Source organism: Thunnus albacares, chromosome 16 (assembly GCF_914725855.1).
Source record: "Thunnus albacares chromosome 16, fThuAlb1.1, whole genome shotgun sequence".
In the NCBI taxonomy this organism is placed as follows: domain Eukaryota; kingdom Metazoa; phylum Chordata; class Actinopteri; order Scombriformes; family Scombridae; genus Thunnus; species Thunnus albacares.
Genome location: NC_058121.1, coordinates 683892 through 711758, shown reverse-complemented (window position 1 = coordinate 711758; position 27867 = coordinate 683892). Strand labels below are relative to the sequence as shown.

Below are 27867 nucleotides of genomic sequence, written 5' to 3'. Positions count from 1 at the left end.
AGCTCTCTGTTGCCATGAGGTGACTACTAACAAAATGGGGCATCAGTCCATCTAAACGAACTGAGTCAATGTATTGTTTGACCTAGTAGTAAACAAAATGAAATTAGGCTTTTTACCCCCAAAGCATTCATTTATCAATAAGAAAGTTGGCTGATAAAATTAAAAACAGTATATAATATATATAAAATATAACTCAGAGTGCATATCTTTACTGTAGTCTTGGATACCAAACAGTACATTTTCCCACAATAATGATAAAAGCAGATCAATTCTAGAAAGGTTTTGCAAAAAGGCAACAGTCTGAGGGGATCAACTACAAAAGGCAAACTGACATCTTTCACAGTACATTTTAATAACAATTTTCTATATTTTGTAAATAATGATTGGTCCAGGATTTTTTCCATATAGAGCTGTAACTGCCATTGAGGACATGTCATGTCATGGGAATGTGTTTTTCTCCCTTTTTATTCAACATACTTAAAAGGTCTATTTGACTTTTGTCTGGCAAAAAAATATGCCACAATTCCAATAAACTAAAGGAATTTAGCATTTATTGCTGTACGTGTGGAGAGGGATTCGATCAGCATTTACATCATCACATAGCAAAAAAAAAACAACCCAACATTACATTAAATAAATAAAAAGTGAAATAATCAAATGCTATTCAAAAGCCAAGCATATGAAAACGTCTTAATTGAGTGGAGACAGAGATACAGATGGGAGAAATGGGTGTCCTGGTGCTCCAACTGAGCTACTGGTTCGCCCTCACTTATCTATTAATTCGTTAAGTAATCTGTATCCAATGCTACCAGCATTTAGACCACATGCCTGGATTGGGAATTCCAGTTAATGAAGTGGCATTCTGGCTACAGTCCTGTTTCAATACAGGCTTAACTAGAAAGCGATTCCAATTTTAAATCAGATATGATAACACAATAACATCTCTTAAAATAAACCATGTTTTACTTATAGCGGTAGGCTCTGGAGTAAGACAGTGATTCGTGTTCACACGTCCTGATCTATTACGTCTTCCTCCCAAGAGGGTCGCTGGGTGAAAGGACGCCACCTGGTGGTACAATCAGCTTGTCTGTGTTAAATACATGCCTGGTTCAGAATTTCGCAGTTTCTAAATAGAGGAAGGGCATCCCGGCACAGGGTCTGTTCCACCTCAACATATCTACTCTCTACGCACCGCTGCTTACTCCTGCCTGCAGCCTGCACACGGAGAACAGGAGGGTCTGCTGCTTCCTTGCTGCCGCTGAGGGTGAGCCTGCTCCCCTTCTCCTCCTCCTCCTCCTCCTCCTCGACCGGCCCTCCTCGGAGCAGAATGCGCTGATCTCCGCTCAGCCTGTGGAAGCATGATTTCTGTCGTCTCCACTGTGGAGAGCGTTCCCAGAGGTACGGGCACCCCGGCGCCGAGCCTTTACCAGCGGATCAGGAAGGTCTTAACCAGGTAAGATAATGATGATGACGGCGCTGATCCGAGCCTCCCTTTACATTCACTCCACGCTCAGCCAGCACAGCAGCAGTCGCTCAACACTGCGGACGAACAGGAGAGCTCGTTTTCCTTTTGTTTCATACACAACCTGTAACATCAAACGCATCATACAGTCTGCTGCTGCAGGAGGCAGGTTGTGCAACAGATGTCAACATAATAATCATACAGCATCTTCCGTTTTCATGAATATCACATCGTGTGTGTGTGGTGTGTGTTCAAGCGTTCGAGTGGGGGCATTCCTGCATCCTATGGTACTGGAGCAGAGCCTGTACTGGTCGGGTGCGTGCTGGCACGGGGGGAGGCTGCCATGGTGGGGTCATCAGCCTTCATCGCTGCTGTGCTGCACAATGGCTGCTGTCCCTGTCTCTGTCTCTACTGGAACTTAATTGGTCTCAGTACACCTGCCTCACTCTCACTATTAATTGCAAACTCCTTTTGTTTTTCTTTTTCACTCACTCACATACACACACAAACACACACACACACACACACACACACACACACACACACACACTCACTCGTCTCCTACCCTTTCTTGCCATCTGCTGTTCTTTCATCCCCGGCCTCTCTGTTTGTCCTGTGGCTGTTGGACTGGCAACAAGCTGAATTTGAGACCAGCATATCAGGCCAATGGCACTGTGTGTGTGTGTGTGTGTGTGTGTGGTGCTAGTGTTTCTGCCACAGAGGAATGTTACTGTAAAGAAGCTTTTATTAGAAGTAGACAGAACAAGGCAGACTCACATATGAGCAAAGACGGCAACATGTCAGGCCAGTAAACAAATCATAAACTAAATAAGTACACATTCACAAAGAATAAAAATGATAGATAGGACCACCATCATGGATTGACCTTCTAAGTCACAATTAACCAGTTAGCAGGGGCTGCACATAAACTCATTCAATTTTACATGAGGACAAATGACAGTCCTTAATTGCAGTTAAGCCAAAATACATTTTGCAGTGTGCCACATATCGTCGTCAGGTTAGGCTGACCCATTGTTGCTAACTTCGGAGCTAAGCCCCTTCTTGGTCTTGACAAGCTGCAGCATTTATTAACTGACACACTGTAGTCACACTGGCAGTACATTTACTGCCAGATTGACAACTTATTGCTAACCTTTTCCTCTGCTCTGCTGGCATTCACTGCTTGCTCTCGCTTAACCATGCACTCACTTATGCACTGCCCTATTCCTTAAAAGGAGTTACGCTACTTGCAGTCCAGGCAACAACACAGACGTTGACTCAGGTACTATTGTTGAGGAAACACTGCAATGATAATAATAATAGAAATATGACTAATAATAACAATAGCAGGCATGGGTGTCAAGCAGGACCACATCAGCATGGGGTCCCTGCAGCCACGATCCATGAAAGCCTGCCGTCCATAGCTAGGGGGTCCATGGGAACCTGTGGGACGAGAATGCACAAAAACTGCAGAGAAGAAGCCAAGTTAGTAAGTTGCATTAATGGTACTTTAATGCATACAGATGGAGAGGGGGAGGCGAAGAGAGGAGCTCAGTGCATCATGGGAAGTCCCATGGCAGTCTAAGCCTATAGCAGCATAACTAGGGGCTTGTCCAAGGCAAGCCTGTCTGGCCCTAACTAAACTTAGCACAAAAAGTAAGGAAATTTGTGTTTGGTAGATTATTTCATTGTTGTAACAATGCTTCTTGGCAATAAATCTTATACCGTTGGAAAGCCTGTTTATTTCGCTTTTAAATGGTGCCACATTTGTAGGGAACATGCATTTGTGGGATGAGCAGCAGAGCTGAGTATGTGGGTTGCGCCCATGAAAAATTTGCCAAATCTTCCCTGCCAATGCCAAACAGCTTATTCTGCCATTGACTCTTGTTTGGTGTTTGGTGGATTGGATGATTGAAGTCTGAAGAAACAAGACATATTGGCAATTTAACAATTTATTCATTTAACAGACAGGAGCCTCCGCATCTTCTCCACACTTTGACCTTACGATCCAACTGCTGTAGGCAGAATCTGGACTCATCGCTGAACATAACGTTCCTCCACATGTTCAGGTTCCAGTGCACGTGTTGTTGCAGAGAGCCATCGGCCACATGGTCCTGCAAACCTTGACTGCAAATCTGTAGAAGACAGCTTACGGTACCTAAGTGCTGACAGGGTGAGGAAACGGTCTTCTTGGGGTGTCGTCTTCTTGGGATACCCACTTTGCGGCCTGTCTCTGACATCCCCCATTATATGGAACTTGGCCTTCACTTTGGAGATGGTACTAGGGCCAATCAGGTGCCAATCAGGCAGCACCTGGGGGTACCAGAAGCTCAAAATAAGAGTCAAGAGCAACAGCAAAATAAGCGGTTCGGCATACAAATGTGGCACCACTTAAAAGGGAAATAAACAGGCTTTCCAACGGTTTAAGATTTATTGCCAAGAAGCATTGTTACAACAAAGAAATAATCTACCAAACCCAAATTTGCTTCCTTCCTTCTTACTTTTGGAGACTCTAGGAACCACAAGTAAGCTTGCATTCTTGGAGCACAGTTACTTCTAGTGGAGTAATAGGTTACTGTGGGTGCATCCCAAGTCTCTAATATTGCATCCACGTTTCTCTCACTTGCGTCTTTTCCTTGCGTCTTAGTCCCTCCCACCATGGATGCATGGAGAGATGCAAGGAAACCAAGCGAGCAGAGAGGAACAAGGAAATTTGTTTTTAGAGACATGAGACATGCTTTCCTCTGAAGCGTCACGTGAAGCGACGTCCATTTCTGATGACTTCTGACGGAGTTTGTGTCTGCACACATGTGCACTTTGCTGACACTAATAAAGGTGCACAGTTATCACTGCCAGAGCAGCTGGTCCTCTCTGCAGCCTGTTACATGCTTAACAAACACCTAAATAAGCACCATCATTCTGTATTTACTTTGTGTCCTGTGTCCTGCTCAGAGGCACAGGAACTATTTCTACTCACAGAATACGTTTATACTATTTATTGATTATTTTCATCTGTATTTTTTGATAATCCTGATAGTGAATTCATTATTCAATAACCCAGAATATGATCAGGGTGTCTTTTGAACACTGGAAAATATGTATTTGGCTAAATGTTTCAGGGAAAATGGAAATTATGTAACTCATGTCAAACCCGACGCTCAGGAATTTTCAGCCTCACATGTGACTGAATGGAAATGAAAATAAATGATGTAAAATATAAATGTGTTTAACTGTTATTATGGATAAAAAGAGTCAGGAAGAGTCTGCCTGTCAGCAAGGAACAGGAAACAGCTCATGAAGAGAAAAATCTTTCTAATAAATGAAGAAAGTTGTTTATGGTTCTTTTGTTGATCAGACCGATAATTAACTGATTTTTAACTATATGATGAATCAGAAAACAAATAAAATATAAAACTTGGGGGTGATACACTTAAATTTAATCTGTAATCTGTCTCCACTTTGGTATGAAACTGCAGTGATGTATCAGATCAGTCAGATCAGCTGCAACATCCAATCGATAACTGATATCCAATAAAGGGGCATGTCGGCTGGTAAAAGACTTCCATGAAGGCTGTTCTCGTGTTCCCTTGTTCCTCGCTCCTCAGAGATCCCTCCTCGGTCCTCAATCCTCAGAGCAGAAATAAGAGACTTGGGACGCTCATCAAAATGGCACACCAGGAACAACTTCCGGTTCAGCCGAGGAGCGAGGAAAGATCAAATAAGAGACTTGAGATGTACCCTATGAGCCCTTTAAGATATGATGGTGCCTAACCATTAAGGGCTTTGTAGGTGAGTTGAAACATTTTAAATTCTATTCTGGATTTTATGGGAAGCCAATGCAACAAAGCTAAAATGGGAGAAATGTGTAATAGTACACATGCAGCTACATTCTAGATGAGTAAGAGAGTTTTTAGAGACTTGTTAGGGCAGCCTGATAATAAGGAATTGCAGTAATCCAGCCTAGAAGTAACAAATGTGTGGACTATTTTTTCTCCATCTTTTAGAGAAAGGATGTGCCTGATTTTTGCAATATTAAGTGAGTGAAAAAAGACAGTCCTTGAAATTTGTTTTATGTGGGAGTTAAAGGACATATCCTGATGAAAGCTAACTCCCAGATTCTCTATGGTAGTGCTGTAAGCCAGGGTAATGCCATCAAGAGTAGCTATATCAGGTGTTTAGGGCCAAGCACAATAACTTCAGTTTTGTCTGAGTTTAGTAGCAGAAAATTGCAGGTCATCCAGGTCTTTATGTCCTTAAGGCATGCTTGAAGTTTAGTTAACTGGATTGGATTCATTTGGCTTCATTGATAAATATAATTGGGTATCATCTGCATAACCGTGAAAATTTATGGAGTGTTTCCTAATAATATTACCTAAAGGAAGCATATACAAGGTGAATAGTATTGGTCCAAGCACAGAACCTTGTGGAACTCTGTGTTTAACTGTCCATAGTTGACTAAAACACCTGAATCATGAGCAGGCTTTCTAAGCGGAGGTTTAATTACAGCTACTTTAAAGAACTGTGATACATAGCCTGTTACTAAAGACAGACTGATCATATCTAGTAAAGAAGTGCTAACTATGGGTGAGACTTCTGTAAGCAGTCTAGTTGGGATGGGGTCTAAGAGACAGGTTGATGGTTTAAATGAAGAAATCATTGAAGTTAGTTCAGGAAGGTCGATTGGAGAAACAATCTAAACATATATCAGGCTTTACAGCTGTTTCTAAGGTTCCTGTTTTTGGGGATAAATCGGTGTCTGTTGGGGGCAGAAGGTGATGGTTAGAATTTTATCACTAAAGAAGCTCATGAAGTCGTTACTACAGAGAGCTATAGGAATACATGGATCAATAGAGTTATGACTCTTTGTCAGCCTGGCCAAAGTGCCAAAAACAAACCTAGGGCTGTTTTCATTCTCTATTAATGATGAGTAATAGGCGGCTCTGGCATTTCAGAGGGCCTTCCCAAATGATTTAAGGCTATCTCGCCAGACTTTGCGGACTTGCGGACTTTCTGGAAAAGACCTGGTCTGATTAGGAGAGATGGCATACATCCCACTTTGGATGGACCTGCTCTCATATCTAGAAATATGGCTGAGTTTATTAGTAGATCACAACCATGGCAACCCAGAGTTGAGACTAGGATCTAAAGCCATATTAGTAAATTATCTAATCTCAGATTATTGTATTGATTTATTTTGTTTTACTGAAACCTGGCTGTGTCATGAAAAATATGTTAGCCTAAATGAATCCACTCCCCCCAGTCATATTAATACTCATATACCTTGAGACACTGGCCGAGGAGGTAGAGTTGCAGCCATCATACACTTAAGCCTAATTATCAACCCTTGGCCTAAATTTAATTATAACTCATTAGAAAGCCTTGTTCTTAGTCTCTCTCACCCAACCTGGAAAACTTTACAGCCAATTCTATTTGTTATAGTGTGCCATCCGCCACTGAGTGGGAAGAACCTGTTAGAAACGTGAACTGGTGGGTGGTGAACCGTGGGCTTCTGCTTAGGGTTATGCTTCCTTCAGACAGTCATCCAGCCACCCTGGCTTCCCAATTGTTTGCATGACTTAGTTTATCTTGCAGTGCATTTAGCTCTGTACAGTAGCACAGTGTGTTTTGTTTGCATTTGGCCTGCTGGCATTTGGGGCTTCCTTGAGCCTATTTGTGTTTTCTGGGTTATGGTTTTCTGTTTGCTCTGTTTTCCTCCTGTTTTCCTGCACTCCTCCCCAGCCTGTTTTTCCCCTTCACCTGCACTGCAACATGTCCATTAGCCCAGCCCTGGTCTCAGTGCTTTTCCCCACTCTACTGTTACCATCACACGTTCTCTGTATCAGTCTCGTCAGCCCTGCTGTACTCCCAGTGTCTTCCCAGCCTATTAGCTCTCAGCCTACCCCCGTGTCTTGCCACCTGTTCTTTGTTGTCTGATTAGTTTGTATTTAAGTCCTGTTTTCAGTTCAGTCTTGTTGGATCATTTGTTCATTTTTTGTTTCCTGCACTTCTGTGTCCTGTTCCTGTGTTAGTTAATAAATATATTCTCCGCATTTCATGACATAAAGGAGGCAGAGGAGTAGCTAAACATATGACACACTGAGCAAGAGAGAGCAGGAGGGAGAGAGAGAAGCCATTGCTAACTGATAAGCTAAGTTGGCTGCTAAGCTAACTGCTGAACTAAAGTAACTAACAACTGTGGGATTAGCAAGAAAAGTTGCTAAAAGAAGTGGAGAGTGAAGAGTGCTTGAGCAGAACTGGCGTAAGTTTAAATGTAAAGCGGGTAATTATCCGCAGTAATGAAGAATATAGCAAAGTAGGCAGCTGATATGAGACAATACACTTACTGCAGCACATCAGCAGCACATCAGTGGGAGCACAAGCTGTGGATTGGTTTCCTTTTCAATAGAGAACCCTTAGATTTGGTTAATAAAGAATAGTTGGGGCACCCTGGTGGCCTAGGAGTTAAAGCACCACAAGGATCTGTGCTTGTTCCCTTTCTCTTCTCAGTATACACCAAGTCTCTCGGTTTGATTATCAGCTCACGTGGTTTCTCCTACCATTGCTATGCTGATATACTCAGTATGCGTCACTCATATCTTATAATGTATGATGGAACGCCACCTTCAGTCAGTTTCTGAAACAGAACTCCTGGTGGTCCTGGCCAGGAATTCTATTCAGCACAACATTAGCTGACTGTTGGAGCAGTTTTGGTGAGAAGAATGCAAACCACTCACATATCTTCTAATACTAAAAACGTTCTGCCAACTCATTATAATCTCTATTATGAAAATATTCCAAATTAAACAGGTACTAGAACCAAAATGTATTGTTTTAGGTATGTCACCATCTCAGCTAACTCTACAAATAGATATGGTGTTAGAATACTTAACTGGAGGAACTGGTTAAAACCTACTCTCCCTTCAGTTAAAGATCAAAAGTCAATGAAATTTTAGAAATGGAAAGAATAACTTATAGAATCAGAAATCAAGAACTGGAATTTGAGATGGTGAAGTAAATGAATTAAACATGAGCCCCACAGCTAAACAATACAGAGGTTTTATTATTAGAAGAGGCAGCTAGAAGGATTCAGCTTTGAGAAGTAACAGCTATAATCAATTCAATATTAAACATATGGCTTAAATGCTTATTTATTGTAGATGGATAATCATGTTTTTTTGCTTGTTTTATTTATTACAGTCTTCCCTGTTTTACCATTACACTGATGAAACTGGGGAAAGCATGTCTTCATGAAGCTGGCTTTGAGCACAGGGGACTGTGTCATATAGAAACAGGAAAGAGCCAAACACAAACTGCTGACACGTAGCTGGAAGAACAATATTGTTCTAAAATATAATTGTATGCTGGAGCATTAAGATTTCCCGTTATTGTAACTAAGATGCTCAGATCAGAAGAAAAAAACCAACCCTCATATAGTGTGTTATATTATTATTATTGAAATTATTGGCATGATTTCAACCGTAATGTGTTCATGTTAAGCAAAGCATTTGCACATGACTGAGAGAGATATATGTACCAGTGGAGGCTGGTCCATAGAGGCAGAGGAGGTTGATCCTCCTCTATTTTTTGAGAGGCAAAAGGGAGATCAAAATATAAAAAAGATTATTTGGTTGAAATAAACCATTACAAATCTCAGTATTATTTATTTATTATTTATAAGTATTTTTTCTCTGTTCTTTGGAAAAAATCAATTACTGAAATTCTGTTTAAAATGTTTCAACAGCGACACCTGCAGGGCAGGAGGAGAAATGGCAGTGTGTGTGAAGTGGAGGAGGGGGGCAATTGGTGGAGGTGGAGTGGGGGACAGAGGAGGACGGGTGCCTGCTGTCCTCCGCAGGGTGGGATCTCTTACATTGGACTTAATGTATTTCATTTTTTTTCATGCTAATCTGTGATTGGCCATGACACGTAAAATGACGCTCCAAGGGAGGACGTCCTCCCAAACCAATCAACAAGCAGAATGCAATATTGACATCGAGTTGGTCCAATGATAGTTTCCAGATTTCATCTTCAATTCTCTCCAATGTAAGGCAGAGTAGCAGCAGTAGATAGCTCCTTGCGTTAGCCAATGTAACAGTTGGCTTATTGTAGCAGCCTGAAGGACTCTTTATACATCCATGGAAGAACTGTTAAAGACTGTTGATAAGCTAATGGGAGAAATTATCTGGATTGTGCAGCGCAGCAGCAGCAGGACGCTGCCGGGGAGGCTGGAGAGAGAAGCAACCGGAGAAACAACCAGGAGAGTTAGCTTGTTTGACATTGTTGCTAATGATATCAGACTGGTTAAGCAGCAGCCATAAAGTTCTGTAAACTAACAAACAAGATGACCAACAGTCACAAATGGATGTTATAACATGAATACTTCATCTCCATGATAGAAAGAAGAAGATGTCAGATAACATGATAACACTCATTCACTCATTTTTAATTGAGTGGTTGTTCAGTCACCTGTTGATGTTGTATGATTAGTGTGCAGGAGGTCTGGCTGCTTGCTTCTGACAGTTTCTTTCGTTCGTTTAAAGCTGAGCCGTATATTGAGTAATAAGCTTAAAGTAACTAGAATAATAAGTGTTAACTAGTGGTATAACGGATTGTAGTTGATCCATGATCCGTACGGATCACCCCCCATGGTTCGGCAGGCATATGAACTGCACTGATTAATTGCAAAATTTAATGTCTCATTTAAGACAAAGTAAACAAACTGCTGTAAGTACAAGTCATGGACAGACAGCATGTCGCTAACATTAACAGGGATTTTAAAGAGCAACGATCAAACCAGCATCTAACGGGTCCGATGTGACATTTGAGTTAACATCGGACATCTTAAATGTTATTTTCATTTAAGACCATAGGCAAAAGTTCCTTGCTGTTTCTGGCTGTGTGTTACAGAATAAATAGAAAACAAAGTTTTTTTTGTCTCCCCCCTTTTTTTCCGCTGATCCTAATAATGATCTGATCCGTGACTCAAATCCGTGATACGTTCTGAACTGTGAGGTTTGTGTTCTGACATGTTAACACCCCTAGTGTTAACATGTCAGCTTTGTAGACTATCTTTTGTATATCGCACATATAGATAAGAGTGTGTAAGTCATGTATTTGATACATGCATTAATACTTTCTGATGTGAACCTACACTTTTAGATCTGTGAATGTTTCTAGTGTTCAGTCTTTCTAGTATTCAGCACTGATCTGTTCCTGTATCACATTATAAGCTTTGTGCTACTTTATATATTTCTGTATACCAAGAAAATACATAGGAAACACATGTAAATCATGTGACATGTTGTCTGTTTTTGATGAGAACATAAATTTGTTGTCACAATAAAACAATACTATAAATTTGAATTTCACTTTGTTGGTAAAATGACACATTTGAACCACTCCATGGCTAAAATGAGCACTTCTTTGTTTAGAGACAATATGTATATGCTAAATGTCTTTAAAGAAGCAGCCTTTTCACCACTCAAGCAAATTGTTTTACTGGCATATAAAATTGCCCCCCACCCCTCCGATTTCATCAGGTGGGACAATGATCTAATTTGATGTGGTTTGTTGTAAGATTCCATGTTGGTTTTCCTCCTGTCCTCCCCAATTTTTTGAGTCACCAGCCGCCACTGATATGTTCTGTAACAAACTGAGTGCTTTCGATGTAATAGCGGGGCTAATACTAACACATACATATTGTCTTATGATTATGATGTAAAACAATCCTTAAAAAAATGTTTCTGACTCATGTCTTCTGTCATCTGCAGGGACCTGTTGGTGACCCTGGCCCTGGGTCAGATCCTGTCCTTGTTAATCTGTGCTATTGGTCTGACCAGCAAGTACCTGGCTGATGACTTCCATGCTAACACGCCGGTGTTCCAGAGCTTTCTTAACTACATCCTGCTGTTTCTGGTCTACACCACCACACTGGCAGTCAGGCAAGGTACAGACAGAAATTTAGAGCCGTGTGTGTGTGTGTGTGTGTGTGTGTGTGTGTGTGTGTATAGACTGATGCTGGAAGACTTCTGAATCAGACTCCTGTGTGTCAAGTGCTTAACACTGAATTGTTGAATGTGCTTGCTCAAAATATGACTCACAATTCAGACTCATTTTCCCTAAATTAGTGTTTTTGCACAATGAGAGCTATAATTTTAGACCAGAATTTAGAAACTGAATGACCAGTGCAACACAGAGGAGGCTTGTCCATAGAGGCAGAGGAGGTTGCTCCTTCTCTATTTTTGAGAGGCAAGAGGAGATCAAAATAATTGGTTGAAATAAACCATTACCAAATCTCAATATCGTTTATAAAATATTTCTTCTCTCTTCTTTTGAAAAAATCTGTTATTGAAATTCTGATTAAAATGCTTCAACAGCGACAGCTGCAGGGCAGGCAAGAAGGGAGAGGTCAATGTGTGTGAAGTGGTGAGAGGAGATCAATATGTTGATATTTGAACCATGGATGTATTATAGGAGCTGGATATTAGCCCACCCGATATACAAAGTGGTGTTTGCCCTGCTGGCTCGCCCGCGAGTTCCCACTCAGCTCACAGACTTTGCATTATGATGACCTCACAGATCTTTAAATCACTTTTCTCGGCTCAAGGAAAGTTTAACAAATATAAAACCTCCATGGATCAAAAATTCATAATAGAAAGAGTCATAATTGACCTTGTTTGCAGTTTGAGGTGTCTTGTCATCAGTTTTACAGACGTCCATTTTACAACGATGGTCTATGAGGAAAATTCTTTTTGGACCACTGGGGGATTTTTTGCTGCAATACCTTGAATTACCACAGGGAAAAATTGGCTGCAAGGCTGAATGGCGGTGCCCTATCCAGCTCTTACAATACATCCATGATTTGAACTAAACACCCATACAAATACACCCTTTCCTTCATGCTCCTTCAGAAGCTCCACCCCCCATCTTCATGGACGTGCATTGCTGAGGCAACGACCAAAAGAGAAATATGGTGGAATCCAAAGCAATGTGTCAGCTGTACAGTCACTTCTGTTTCTCTCACACTTTATCAAAAGCAGAAAAAAAAAATCATCTCATGTGAGCACAATAGTCCATCCACACACTCTGCCTCTCCGCAGCCTCCCGACTTCTCACTTGACCTGCGTTCAGCATCTCTGTCCACAGAAGCAGCCATCTGTCAGCTGCAGCTCCTGGGGAGCTGAGAGGACAGCAGCCGGACAAACTGCCTTCACCAGGATGACTGACAGCAGAAATTTACTGAACCAAAAGAGTTTGCACGGGAAGAAATCAACAGTGTTTGTATTTATTGATTCATCGATACAGTTAATAAGTTGAAAAGACATACACAGCAGGATATTTGTGTGATTTAAACAGCTGCCTGCTCAGATTACACTTCACTAAACGCAACAGAAACAGACTCAGAGCATTAAAAGACGCGGAGAGTCTCTGTGAGACTGTCTGGGATTCAGTGTGGATTGATACATTTAATGAAATGGAAGCATATCTATATTAAAGGCTGGGCCTTTGGAAATTTAATTGGTTTGAGTCAGCAGATATGGAGATGATTCAAGTCAAAGAATCAGGACAGAAGAGAGGATCCACAGCTCAGGGGGTTTATTGTAGACTGTTCAGAAGACATGCATATGCTACGATAGGACACTTATTAGGTTGAGTAAGTGTGTGTGTGTGGTCTACAAGGGAGAAATAACAAAATATATAAAAATAACGTAAATATGAGTTAACATATTTTCAAAGCAATAGAGCTAGTTACTGCAGCCATTAGAATCTAAATCTAAATCAAAGGCAAATATGAAAATGTAGGAAAACTTCTATGGCAGAACTAAATTAAGAACATTCAAATTTCTAAACATATTTAAAGATACCACAACTGTAGGGCATTGATAAGCTAACACAAATTAGCAACCATACTGTGCCCTCCACAGAAACTGGGTAATTAAGAGACAGTTAAGGAAAAAACGGTAAAAGAACTCAAATTACAAACAAACTCACTAAATAAATGCTGCATGACAACACTAACGGACCATGGAAATAACTTACACTCCAGTCATTTACGCACAACAGGAGGAAAACTCAGAAGTGTCCAGAATTACCTCCGCTGCTTTGCCTGCTCTGCTGCTCATGTAGACACTGTCTGTGATGACGTCAGTGCTTGCTCACCTGCTCTTTATGGCTAGGCAGGCTTTCTCACACAGCCGTCCCCAAATGGTAAATGGTAAATGGACTGCACTTATATAGTGCCTTTCTAGTCTTCTAACCACTCAAAGCGCCTGACACTGCATGCCAACATTCACCCTTTATACACACATTCATACACTGATTGCACTGTTGGCTACCATGCAAGCTGCCAACCTGCTCATCAGGAGGGGAATCTAATGCATTCACACATACTCACACACCAATGGCACAGCCATCAGGAGCAATTTTGGGTTCAATATCTTGCCTAAGGACACTTGGACATGCTGACTGGAGAAGCTGGGAATTGAACCACCAATCTCCCGATTAGTGGACTCTACCTCCTGGAGTCAAAGAGAGCTTGAGGAAGGGAGGAATTATGCCTGCCCATGAGAAGGATCAGCTATCTGGTACTACCTCTTCTCTGAGGATTGCTTGAATAGCAGTTTTCACCGACTTCACCGCCCTCTCCCAAGTTCCACCAAAGTGAGGAGCACTTGGAGAATCGAACTGAAACTGTACCTGTTGCTCAGCTAGCTGCTCCTGCAGGTGAGGTGCCATGGATGTGAAGGCCTCCCGGATTTCTCTCCTTCCCCCTATGAAGTTTGTGCCATTATCACACACAAGTTCATAGGGCTTGTCTTGACGAGAGATAAATTGGCGTAGAGACATCAGAAAGGCATCACTGTCCAAGCACTCCAGGAGGTCCAGATGTATGCAACGGGTTGTCAAGCATTTGTAGACAATTCCCCACCCTTCTCATGCCCTCTTCCTATTCTAACAGTGAATGGTCACATTTTAACAACTACTGCTCAATAAAAGAGGGAAACGTAAACTTGAAAATGGGAAATTTGGACTCAAAAGGCATCATATGAAAAGCCTGATTCATTTGGAATTTATCCAGTTTTTAATTGATTGGTTGTTCGGTCATCTGTTGATGTTGTGTGATTTGTGAATGAGTGTGCAGGAGGTCTGGCTGTTTGCTTGTTAGAATTTTTTCATTGTTAGTTTTTAAGCTGAGCTGTATATTTCATCAGGTGGGCGACAATGATATAGTAAGATGCAGTTTGTTGTAATATTCCATGGTACATTCTGTTCAAATATAGGTTGCTATAATTCAGCAGTTTATGCTATAAATTATGTTGGCGTATAGTGTTTAAAAATCTTGTTTCTGTGCCCCTTTTTAACTTTGAGCACCTGCCCCTCTAAAGGTCCCTGCACGGTCCTGCATTTGAACATAAGAAGAAAACATAACTTGAACATAAGAAAGTAGAGATAAGTAGTCAACTAGTGTAAAATAATATGATGCAGTGGGTTGGTTTTACTCCTCTCATTCCCAATTTTTGAGTCACCAGTCACCACTGGTGATGGTATGGTATGATATGGTATGGTATGGTATGGTGATGGTATGATATAGTTTGGCATGGTATGGCATGGTGAAGGTATGGTATGATGGTATGGTGATGGTATAGTATGGTATGGTATGGTTATAGTATGGTATGGTGATGGTATTGTATGTATGGTATGGTATGGCATGGTGAAGGTACAGTATGGTATGGTATGACAGTATGGTGATGGTATGGAATGGTGTTGGTGTTGGTGATGGTATAGTATGGTTTGGTATGATAAAGTATGGTATGGTAATTGACTTGATTTTCTATTCAAGGGAATTAATTAAAGAATCTCACTACCTTTATAGATTGTTATAATTTAGTGTAATAAAAGGAGTATTATTCTATGATACAGCAGGACTGCAGAAAACTTGTAATGTTTACTCACCATTAGTAATTTATAGACTTAATATCTGATTCTCTGATGTTTGGGTGGCATTATCTATGGCATACAGATGAGAAACAAAAAGAGTGGCTACACTAACATAGTACAGTAGTCTGCTTCTTCAGTTTGTGTCATTGTAATGGAAGAAACTGAATAGAACATTGAAATTTAGTGCTATGAGATTACAAACAGAACTGTGCAGATGAGGTAATAGTCTGTCATTTGGTTTGGGTCCTTATGAAAACATGTCATCAGATTTCAGAAAAAAAATGTAGTATACCATTTAAAGCCATGTATTATTCCTTAGAAAGTATCTGTATCTTGTGTCTGTAAAAAATCTTTTTATCTTTTTATCTGCAAAAAGTATTTAGGAGCCTGATAGCAAGAAACTAGGGGTATAATGGTACACCAGGTTTATGGTTTGGTACACACCTTGGTTTTGGGGTCATGGTTCGAAAATAACATTTTGGTCTTTCATTATGAGAAATGTAAACATCCAACAATGGCTCATTAGCCAAAACTATTACTGAAACAGTTCAATTGTGCTGCCGTGGAAAAGGAAAACAACCTTCATGAGGATACCTGCTGTATATAAAGTAGTTCAAACTAGCTGCAACTCCAGCAGCTACAACAGTAACATGCTGCTCTAACACTGATGCTTCAGTATTAATACTCTAATGTCATATATAATAATATATATATAACATTTTAACTAAATGTTTCTCTCCCAGAACTGGTTCTTAGAACATGCTGTCTGACCACGTCAGAAATCAAATAGTAGTTCTGAATGACTTCACTCAAAGGTCGAGTGAAAAACTGACTGTCACAGAGAGGGGAGGAGGACGAGGAGACCTGATATAGTTTCACTCCGGCAATAACAGCACATGTTTTAATAATAGTGTTGCACTCATTCAGTGTTATGGATCTCTCGTTTGTCATTCTGACGGCAGGGTAACCCAGGCCAAGCCTGCTAACATACCCATGAGCATGCTAGTGGTGCGCTGCCAAAATGTTCCAGGTGGAACTTGTGCTCTAGAATTATTGTTCTGCACATCAGACTTAGTGGATTATTAAACTATTTTGACAGTAATTGTTCTGGAGTGTATTCTTCATACGACTGCATGCACCGAATCGTAACATCTATATCGTGACGGATTGGGAAGAATACACATCCCCTACACCCTTACAAGAAACTGTAATGACAGATCAAAACTGTAAAGGCCTGTTAAAACCTACTGTCACATGGAAGTGGTGGACCAGGGGCCGGTTTACAAAAGCTCTGCACTGCCTTTATGCAGATGGCAAATGGTGACATTTTCACCAAGGCTTGTCAGTTGCAAATTTCAGATAAATTTATGAGTCCCACAGGGCTCTCACATGCTCATGCATGGGTCACAAGTATCCCATTTGTTTTGTTTAATGAAAAACAGGAGAGGAAATGATCTCATTCTGCACTCTGTGTGTTTCCGGTCTGTTCTGTGGGTGTGTATTTAAAAGGGATACACTCCCAATTTTGGTGGATATCTAGCTCTTGCCCCTGTGTAGTTTGGATGCACTTATTATAAGTTGCTTTGGAAAAAAGCATATGCCAAATGGATGTAATGTCAAATTTAACACACTGATGCTTTAGTATTTTCATTATCTTCTCTTTGTGTTTCTCTGTCTTAACAGGTGAAGGAAACTTGTTGGCTATTCTGAAGCAGCGCTGGTGGAAATATATGATTCTGGGTTTGATAGACATCGAGGCCAACTATCTGGTTCTGAAAGCTTACCAATACACTACACTCTCCAGTGTACAGGTTAGCTTGTATGTGTGTGTGTGTGTGTGTGTGTGTGTGTGTGTGTGTGTGTGTGTGCTTGTAGATTTTGCTGTTTTTTGCATTAGAAATGCTCTAAAATTGAAACGTGAAAGCATATTAAAGGAAGGTGGACTCCACTGACTTTACACATGAAGGTCAGTTTTCTGGTCATGCTAAGTTCTACTCAGTCTGTGAGAATAGTTGTGTCATGGCCTCTTTGGCTGTGGAGGAATTTTGTCATGTCTGAGAAAATAACCTAGGTGATGCCATTGTGTGGTCGTCAGCTTGGGACTTGGAAACAACAAAATTTATCAGTCTATGTTACAAATTGGGACAGGGAGTTTCAAAGATATGGGCATTTACCAGGCAGGGAGGAATTAACAAAAGATGCAACTGGTTGCATGATGGGAAATGTAGGATACAGTGGGTTTTGGAGCTTGACCCATATTAAAAAGAAAAAGTCAGAATACCTCTGCTGCTTCAATAGTGACCTTTCTTTTTTAGCCATGCAAGTGTGGCTATAGTGATTACAGTGTTAGTCAGTTGGTCCAAATTTTTGGTCCACACTGAAATATCTCAACAACTATAGGATGGGTTGCTATGAAATTTTGTACAGACATTCATGAACCCGATCCCTACTGACTTTGGAGACCTCCTGACTTTCCTGTAGCACCATCAGCAGATTTATATTCTTTGTTCACACAGTTAAGTATCTCTAAAAAACTTGATTACAAGAAGTATTTAAAAATACAACAAAAAACAATAAAACAGTGAGGGGCAAAGAAAAATAAGAACAAAACAGCATAAAAACAATAGTTACAATTTAAGAAAAGGTTATCTGATAAAAGTGGGTTTTGAGAAGCGTTTTAAAAGGCGCTACAGAGGAGCTAGGGAGGGAGTTCCAAAGCTGACCTGGTTACCTTGGGTAACAAAGCATGTGGTTGGAACAAGAAGGAGACCCCTGCCTAAGGATCTGAGGCTGCGCTGTGGCTCATAAGGGATTAACATATCAACAGTATCAGTGGGTGCCTCACCATCCAAAGCCTTAAAGATTATAAGCAACATCTTAAAATCAATTCTAAAACTCACAGTGAGCCAGTACAAAGATGTAAGAATGGGAGGGATGTAATCTGATTTCCTAGAGTTTGTCAAAAGTCTAGCGGCATTATTTTCAGGAGAAGACTGGATATTTTGTTAATCTGACTCTTGTGAGTCCCTTAAATTAATGGAGTACAATACTAAAACACTGAAATACCCTTTTATCCTGCTTACATTACACAGTGCCTATGAATACATGTTAGATTATATGGTATATCCTTTTATAGAATGTAATTATTTCCCTGTAAGTAATGTAATGAATCCTAATTTTGCATGTAGGCAGTTAGGCACTTTTGGAATAAGGGAATTAGCTTACATTCCTGACTCAGAATAGCAAGAAATCAATAGAACTGAATATAGTCAGGGCCATAGAGATGATGTGGCAGCATCTCTCTAGAGCAGACAGGCCGGGCACAGTTCCCCTGCAGTGGCTGTTCACAAGATTGTCTGGCACAGGAACAGAAGAATATGATATTGTTCTTCTACAGACATACACATGGGCGATCATTTATTTTTACAGTACTGTACCTATCACCTTATCAGAAAATACTGGAGTCACCATGCAAAACACTGACAAGTTCCAAACAGCATCACCCACTAGAAATCCACCTTTAAAAAAAAAATCATCATTTAACACAGTCCAACTGATAAAAGCAGCTTTTGATGCCTGCTGCCCATATGAAGGTTAAAGTCAGCATTTTATAGCAGATTTGTGCCATGCTGAGGCAAGCCCTCAGCAGTCCTTTTAATACCTGCTCTGAGTAAACACAATCCACATTCTGGCAACGTTTCTCCAGCTTAGCGCGATGGCTCATTTAGTAGCAGCAGATAAGAAATTCATGAGTTTGTGCACACTTTTCTTCCTGGCTGGATATTTGGCCCAAACACAAATAACTGAAAAGAAAACACATCATATAATTCCCAAAACTACATCCTTAATAAATCAAACTGAATTAATAAGTGTGAACAAAACAGACTGTGAACAAAACAGACAAGCCTTCATATAGTCAGGATTCAGGTGTGCTTCCAGTTGAGGTCAGTGAAGAGAGGCGTGGCCAAAATAACTCACCCCACCTTTGTTGGGGGGAGTTGTGTGGTTGTAGATAGTCCATGGTTCCATTGTGGGTCCAAATGAACCCACCCAGGGGAAAGAGAAAACTCCAGTGTGAGGGCTCATCATGTTGGTATGGGTTTTTCTCTGTGTCTCTCTCCGTCCTGTCAGCTGTTAGACTGTTTTGCCATCCCTGTGGTCCTGTTGCTGTCCTGGTTCTTTCTCTTGGTGAGGTACAAGGCTGTCCATGTGGTTGGGGCAGGACTGTGTCTGTTGGGTATTGGCTGCATGGTGGGGGCTGACATCCTACTTGGCCGCCAGCAAGGCCTTGGTGAGCACACACACACAAACACACACACAAGCACACACCTCATGAACAAACACAGCATTTCTGATCTTATGACTCAGGAAGTGAGGAAATGAGGCACAAGCACAAATACATGTTTCAGAGGCCTGTACTACAAAGCAGGATTTGGGATCAGCGAGGTAACTTCAGGTTTAACTCTGTGTTTTCAGTCCTACGACGGTGGTTCACTTCTTACTGGGGTTCATCACCATGGTAATTTATGCTGAGCAGCTAACCTGCTCCAGAGCAGGTTAATTCAGAGGATCAGATCACAACCTGTCAACACTCTGACCACTGACCAATCAGATCACTGGAAAAAAAGAGTCATCATTCCTACAAGATCCCAACATGGACAAAAGTCCTGAATTTACAATAAAGTGACAAGTAAAAAAGAGCAATATATATTTCTATAGGTCAGTGGAAACATTTTATTGTTCCAGACTTTCTATTTCCACTCTGGTTTTGAAACAGAGCTTCTAACAAACGGAGAGATCTTTTACGACACTAATCACATAATGATGATTTTAGCTGCATTTTAATAGTATAAAATTTGTTTTATCCCCGGAGTGACAGCTGACAGTGTGGATGATTTTACACTCTGATTCCCTCACTGCAGCTCAGAATAACATGAGACAACTGTGTGATGATAACTGGAAATAAAAACGAAATATTGTCTCTTATCAGAAAAATAATCCACACACTGTTAATTGGCCCCCATGATTATAAATGCAACATTTGGGTCAGATAGACTCATCAGTCATTAACTACTTTTCCACTCTTTGCCTCAGTAGCAGAAACAGTTTGGCATTACTTTTAGGTTTCTTTTTTTATGTGACATATTCAGAATGGTTTCTTCATCATCCAACTAAATAGCTAAAATACTCACTCTATACTTAAGTCATATATAATAATTCCTACATGTATTTTAAGCTGTAGCCTACTTTTGATATGTGGAAATTATTGCTAGTGTTTCTACATCTTATTCTGTTGTATGATTACAGGCTCATTTACATTTCACTTTGTTGAATATGACTTTGCTGTCTCTTAAACAGAAGTTTTCTGCAGATACTTGGTATCATTGTTTCATCTCATATCATATGAAGTACTTCATTCATGGTTCTGATGATGTTGCTCGTAATTAACAACCCTGCCTCTTTTACATAAATGTGCTCGTAGCTGGATAGGGAAACCCCGGGTTGACTGAGCTAGTTGATAACCAGCTTCGTAGTACTGGTTATCTGGACAGCCAATGTTAGGTTCAATGAAGCCAGATAATGAAAAGATATCCTGGGTATGTTGAACTTGCTTAATAGTACAAGCCTCAGTTCATGTTGCAGGCACATGTGGATGTTGCCATGTTGTTTTCACATCGTTGGGGTTACATGGAGCATCTTGCTCATTTGCTCAGAGCAGTCTTGCTCATGTTTCTTTCTTTCCCTCTTTCTTTCTTGTTCTCCCTCATCTGTCCAGGAGAGCAGAAGCTGTTTGGAGATCTATTGGTTCTAGGAGGAGCAACACTGTATGGGATCTCCAATGTCTGTGAGGAGTTCATAGTGAAGAACTTGAGCCGTGTGGAATTCCTTGGCATGATGGGCCTCTTTGGATCCTTTTTCAGCGGCATCCAGCTGTAAATTTGTGCAGTAGAGAGAAGTACCTCATGAAAACTGTAAAGTTAGGCATACAGGCTGTGCCATAAACAGTCACCATAATAGCATTTACAAGGGTGAATTTGATCATTTGTTGATAAAGGTTTAGTAAATGTGAGGTGGCAGGTGGTGGTGGAGGTGTGTAATCTGCAGGTGAATTGAGTCCAAAGACACTGGTGTAATGTGTCTCTAGGGTGTAAATAAAAGAGTACTTTTTTATTTGCTGGAAAAAAAACCTAGTAGAACCTGGCTTAGCTTTTACTCTCACACAATGCAACTCCATGCAGCAACACATTGTTCTGACCAAGCAATACATAAGTGTACATTCCTGGTAGTTTATTTTATAACAAGAACTAGATAATTCTGCTGTTTACTTAAGGATTGTAGCAAGGACAGATAAATTACTTTTGACGTGTTAACTTTCCAGAGTTGTACAATCCTGTGCCTGTCTCATATATTTATGGAATCTGATGGATCTTCAAAGACCTCCAGCTTATCAGCAAACACCAGGACTGAATTGAATGTTAAAATCCTGAATTAGTAGATTGATTGGTTGTCACAAAGAGATTCCAGAGCAAAAACTGGCAAGAATGACTTCAAGTTTGTAATAGGGATGTTCAGTGCGAACAGATCTGTACAGCACAGTGAGGGACAATCTTTTTTTTTAATATTCTCTCAGATAGACCCTTGTAACCTTTGTTGGTGTTCTGTTGCAGGGCCATAATGGAACACAAGGAGCTACTGAAGGTACCTTGGGACTGGCAGATAGGTGAGGCTGTGCACACAAGAACATACACACACACATACATCTTGGACCTAAAGTGGCAAGAAAAAGTAAATGAACCCTTTGGAATTACCTGCATTTATGTGTAAATTTGAAATTAAATATGTCCAGAGATTCATCTAAGTTCCAGTTATGAACAAACACAATCTATTTTAACTGATAACACACATATAAATGTATTGCTCTTGTCCATATTGACTACATCATTTTTATAATTGTAGGTTGGAAAAAGCATGTGAACCCCTTGGCTAATGACATCAACAAAAGCTAACTGGAGTCAAGAGTTAGCAAACCTGATGTTTTATCAATGAAACAAGATAGGAGGTGTGGGTTAGCGCTACTTTGATTTATAAAAACATTCAAACTACTACTACTACTATTCACAAGAAGCATCTGCTGATGTGAACAATGTGGCATGGTGGCTCAGTGGTGCCTCACAGTAAGAAGGTCCTGGGTTCTAACCCCAGCCATCCCAGGCCCTTTCTGTGTGTAGTTTGCATGTTTTCCCCATGTTTAGATGGGTTTCCATCAGGTGCTCTGGTTTCCTCCCACCATCAAAGACATATACAGACGAGTGACAAATTAAAGGAAAAACAAGTACAGGACTGAATGCTTGACCCCTATCGTGAGGGGATCAAATAGCTCTGTTATGCTGTGGGGGGCATTTTGCTGGTATGCTTTGGATCCACTTGTCCCCTTAGAGGGAAGGGTCACTGCAAGTTGTTCTGAGTGATCACCTTTATCCTATGATGAAACATTTCTATCCTAAGGAGCTAGTACCATAGTACCCTATTAACCCACTGCACTCCCATAATGCAAGATTACTTGTGGCTCCAAAAGTAGAATGGAAGGCAGAGCCTTCAGGTATCAGGTTCTTCTCCCGTGGAACCATCTTCCAGTTTGGACTTGGGAGGCAGACACCTGCTCTACATTGAAGAATAGGCTTAAAACTTTCCTTTTTGATAAAGCTTATAGTTAGGGCCGGCTAGGCTTGCCTTGGACCAGCCCCTAGTTATGCTGCTATAGGCCTAGACTGCCGGGGGACTTCCCATGATGCACCGAGCTCCTCTCTCCTCCTCCTCCTCTCCATCTGTATGCATTCAAGTACCATTAATGCATCTTACTAACTTGGCTTCTTCCCTGGAGTTTTTGTGCTTTCTCGTCTCACAGGTTACAATAGATCAGGGTTGTGGTGCTGTTATGGATGGTGGGTTTCCATGGACAATGGCTACTTGATGCCCAGGCCTGCTATTATTATTATTAGTCATATTTCTATTATTATTATTGTTGTTATTGTGCTTCTCTGTGTCTCTCTTTCCTCTCTCTCCTTATCTCCCTCTTTCTCTCTCAACCCAAGGCAGATGGTAGCCCACCTAGAGCCCATTTCTGCTTGAGGTTTCTTCCTGTTAAAGGGGAGTTTTTCCTTGCCACTGTCACCAAGTGCTTGCTCAAGGGGAATGTTGGGTCTCTGTAAAATAAAGAGTATGGTCTAGACCTGCTCTATATGAGGAGTGCCCTGAGATAACTTCTGTTGTGATTTGGCGCTATATAAATAAAATTGAATTGAATTAAATTGAATATCCTGATGAGAGTGGTCTCTTCCAGGATGGCAATGCCCCTATCCATAGGGCAGAAGGGGTCACAGAATGGTTTGATGAGTATGAAAGTGATGTGATTCATGTGCTCTGGCCTTAAAAGTCACCAGATCTCAACCCAATTGAACACCTATGGGAGATTTTGGACAGATGTGTTAGACAGTGCTCTCCACCACCATCATCAAAACACCAAATGAGGGAATATCTTTTGGAAGAATGGGGTTCCATCTCTTCAGAAGAGTTCCAGAGACTTATAGAATCAATGCCAAGACACATTGAAGCTGTTCTGGCAGCACGTGGTGGCCCAACACCTTAATAAGACACTTTATGTTGGTTTTTCTTTTAATCTGTCACGCGTCTGTATGATAGGGTTAATACTCCTGTCAGTGCCCCTGTTGGTGCCCAGGCGCTGCAGTGCAGCTGCCCACTGCTCCTAGTGTATGTGTATAGGATTGGTCAAATGCAGAAGATAAATTTCCCCACGGAGATCAAAAAAGTACCTCTTCTTGTCGCAAAAAAGAAATCTCAGAAGACTTACTATCAAGAATTGTTGATTTGCATATAGCTGGAAAAGGTTGCAAAGTTATCTCAAAGAGTTTAGATATTCACCATTCCACAGTTAGATAAATTGTCTATAAATGGAGACAATTTAGTACTGTGGATACTCTCTCTAGAAGTGGGAACTCAGCTAAGATGACTCCAAGGGCACAACACAGAATACTCAGTGAAGTAAAAAAGAACCCCAGAGTAACAGCTAAAGGCTTAAAGGAGTCATTGGAGCTGGTTAACATCTCTGTTTATGAGTCTACCATGCACAAATCATTGAACAGGCATGGTGTCCATGGCAAGACACCAAGTAGAATGTTTTATGGACTGATGAAACTCAGGTTGAATTGTTTAGGAAGAACATGCAGCACTATGTGTAGCATAAAAAGGGTGCTGCATACTGATTCCAAAGGGTTCACTTACTTTTTCTTGACACTGTACATACAAGTTATATGACCACAACATGTAATCTAGTTGTAATTTAGAAGTTATGTGCTTGCAGGTCTTCTCTACATTGGGTTCAGTGCCTTTATGTTCAGCCTATACAGCTTCATGCCGGTAGTTATGAAGAGGACAAGCGCCACCTCAGTCAACCTCTCTCTGCTCACAGCTGACCTGTACAGCCTCTTCTGTGGCCTATTCCTCTTTCACTACAAGGTAACATCAAGCTGCCAGGAGACACTGATTGGTGATGGGTTGGTCAAAAGATGTCCAGACATCCAAGTTAAAATGGGTCTAAATTTAGTTTAAAATACGTTACACGTAACTGTTGATGAGTGGATTTCAACATGTAGGTGTGGTCTGCTTCATACTGAAATATGGTAATTTAAATTCATTAGAAAGAACACGTACATTACTCTCCTACATTGTTTTTTCTATATAGGGCGTGATGAATCCAGGGCAAGGATGTGGCTATTTAAAGACTTATAAGATGCCAAAACACCCTGCAGCAGATTGTAATACTTACAGACAGGATTTTACAACTTTTACAGAGTTATTACAGCAGCAAGTGTGTTATCTTTAGATGCAATGGTCGCAAGGTAAACAGTCGAATAAGGCTTTCACGTTACAAAGTAATCCACCAGGAATGTGTGATTGCATGTATGTGATGGGCCAACGGAGTGCCTTGCTGGATGACTTCTGTCTCTTTAAGGCCCACCTCCCGATAAACCCACTCTCTTCTGATTGGTCAACTTCCAGACACAGCCCCTCAGCAGACTACGTAAACAAACAGTAGTAGTAGCATTTCACTTTTTTTTCTTGTTCTTTACTCACAATTGGAAACTTAATACATGGAATTATAATAATCAATGGAATTACTTAATACATCCATACATGTTCGATACGGATTCTGATGCGTGGACAACACAAACAACCTGTGGAACAACCTTGCTTTTGACTTGCAGGGAGGATTTCTACATACGTTCACCTCAAGTTTTGGAACTCTGACCATGTTTAACATTGACATGTGAAATCATGTTTAACATAGACATCTGACCCCATAACAGTATACAGAAAATCATAAAAAGCATGATTTGCCCCTTTTAATGGCAGAGGTAATGGAATGTCCTGTTTGTGCTGATCCAAACGAAGCTGAATAGAACAGATTGTGACTTAGAGGAAATGGTTGGCAATATGACAGGATTAATACAGTAAGTATAGCTAACTAATACTAAAAACACTGACCATGTGCATAATCACTCCTTTTAGTGCAATAGATTTTTATTTGTCTTGATATATTATTTATTATATTTTTTATTTAAATATATGCACCTTATAGTGCCCTCAAACATTCCATAATGGAACAAAAAAGTAGTGTTCAGAGCATGTACACTACTGTCTGCTAACAATCCCACAATTCAATGTGTTGCATTTGATAGACGCACAAATTGCGGTAATGTAACACCTGTCAGTGATGATGCAAAATGATTCAATAAGTGTCTGAAATCTCAATTCACTGCTCACAATAAGAGTAAAGTGATTTCAGACAATTCAGCTGTTTATTGGCTCTGACTGTATAATCAGACTTCAAAGCTGATGTTGCTCCAAGACTGTTTTTGATTGATGTGTTTGTTCTCTGCTGGTGAAGAAACATATATAATTCAGTGAAACTTATGTACCAGTCAAATGAATTCTGCATGGTTTTCCTCTCTGTGTTAGCCATAATCACACAGTGAGCTATTGGCAGCAAGTTGGAAAAAGTTTAACCATCTTCAACTCAAACAGCAGTTGCAAACAGCTGTGATGTTCATGAGAGCAGCACCATGGCTGTCATCCTGTTTTTGTACCTGTCTTAGGTCATAAGATATGATTTAAACAGTTAGAATGCTGTTGCTGAATAACACCATTTCAGTAAACATCATTGACTGGTGATCCACAGAAGATCATTTCAATAATGTGCCTTTGACAACACAACGCAATAATAAGTCATGTCGGTAAAGTCTGTTTTGTCTCTGTGTTGTAGTTCTCAGGCCTTTATCTGTTGTCATTCTTCATCATTATCTTGGGCCTGGTCTTTTACACCTCCTCGTCTACCTATGTGGCCCAGGACCCACGGGTCTACAAGCAGTTCAGGAACACAGGCAGCCAGCCAGCCACTGACCTGCCCCAACTCAGTCCTGTAGTCCTGGAGCCTGCCGTCACCTACACCAGCCTGGGCCCCGAGCCAGGGGACGAACCTCCTGTACGTGTAGCCTAAGATGATCTGCAGGAGAGTTTACACTGTCAGTCTGGTGGATCAGTGAGTCAGCTGCAGCCTACAGGTTCTGACCACAGTTGTGTACAGAGAGAGAGTATTGGCTGCACCCAGTCTGCTAAGCAGGGCAACTGGGTGATCACCCAGGTACGTCCAGGTTTTGATTTTTTGGCCTGTATTGAGGGATGAAGTCTCCACCCACTCAGTGACCAAGTTAGACAAATTCATGTACCCAAATATGTACCTGCTAACTGAATGACAAGAATGTAATTAAAAACAAATAGCAAAACAAGTAAAAATGTTGAGTTCACTGTGATCAAAGAGTAGACAGTAGTGACTGTAAATGATCATTCATGTATATAGAAGGTATTGTAACTTTATTTAATCTGCTTTCTTTTTATATCTGTCAAGAATATTTGTGCTCAATCTCTGTGTATATGCTGTATAATTGTGTTTGTATATTCTGTACCAATGGTTGTATTGATTATTCTGCCAAACGGTTAATGGTTTTACCCATATTACTTCCAAATTGAATATCTGATCAGAATCTACAGTCTTTCCAAATCCGCCTGCTCTAATTGTCCAACAGATTTAGTTATCTGTTAAAGTAATACATACACTAGAGTCATTTAATACTTCACTGAATTAATTTACCAACATGTATCACACAAACCTATGCTAGTGTGTGATATATAGCATCAGAGCTGTAGACATTGAGGACAGTGAGGTCATGTCTTCAGTCTTTTTCTTTGAATAGTTTAGTAAAACTAACACATGGTGGATAATTCATAGCCTAGTTCCAGTATGTGTACATTCACTACAATTAAATTTGACTTTTTTAGGCCAATGAAATAGAAACAAAATAAGAGAAATAAAATAATAGAAATGAAACCGA

At 40.6% G+C, this 27867-nt stretch overlaps 1 protein-coding gene and 1 long non-coding RNA gene across 2 annotated transcripts; one reads left to right on the top strand and one right to left on the bottom strand.

Annotated features, from left to right (window-relative positions):
* The first annotated feature begins 228 nt into the window (after positions 1-228).
* Positions 229-27867, top strand: slc35f1 (solute carrier family 35 member F1). The gene is made up of 8 exons (XM_044329781.1): positions 229-1453; positions 11233-11408; positions 17084-17211; positions 19532-19691; positions 21177-21333; positions 22069-22121; positions 24780-24934; positions 26742-27867. Exons 1-8 carry the CDS (start codon positions 1359-1361, stop codon positions 26973-26975), a joined length of 1158 nt encoding a protein of 385 aa, XP_044185716.1. The 5' UTR covers positions 229-1358; the 3' UTR covers positions 26976-27867.
* On the bottom strand, positions 1374-2116 carry LOC122965627. The gene is made up of 2 exons (XR_006398275.1): positions 2028-2116; positions 1374-1539 (listed from the first exon to the last, which is right to left on the bottom strand). It is a non-coding gene; the product is annotated as an uncharacterized LOC122965627 (long non-coding RNA).

What these genes read in the sequence shown, in the direction of transcription:
- slc35f1 (XM_044329781.1), top strand. Translation starts at nt 1,359, where the DNA reads ATGATTTCTGTCGTCTCCACTGTGGAGAGCGTTCCCAGAGGTACGGGC. An exon ending in ATCAGGAAGGTCTTAACCAG is followed by an intron (nt 1,454 to 11,232) that starts GTAAGATAATGA and finishes TGTCATCTGCAG; the next exon opens with GGACCTGTTGGTGACCCTGG. An exon ending in ACCTTGGGACTGGCAGATAG is followed by an intron (nt 22,122 to 24,779) that starts GTGAGGCTGTGC and finishes ATGTGCTTGCAG; the next exon opens with GTCTTCTCTACATTGGGTTC.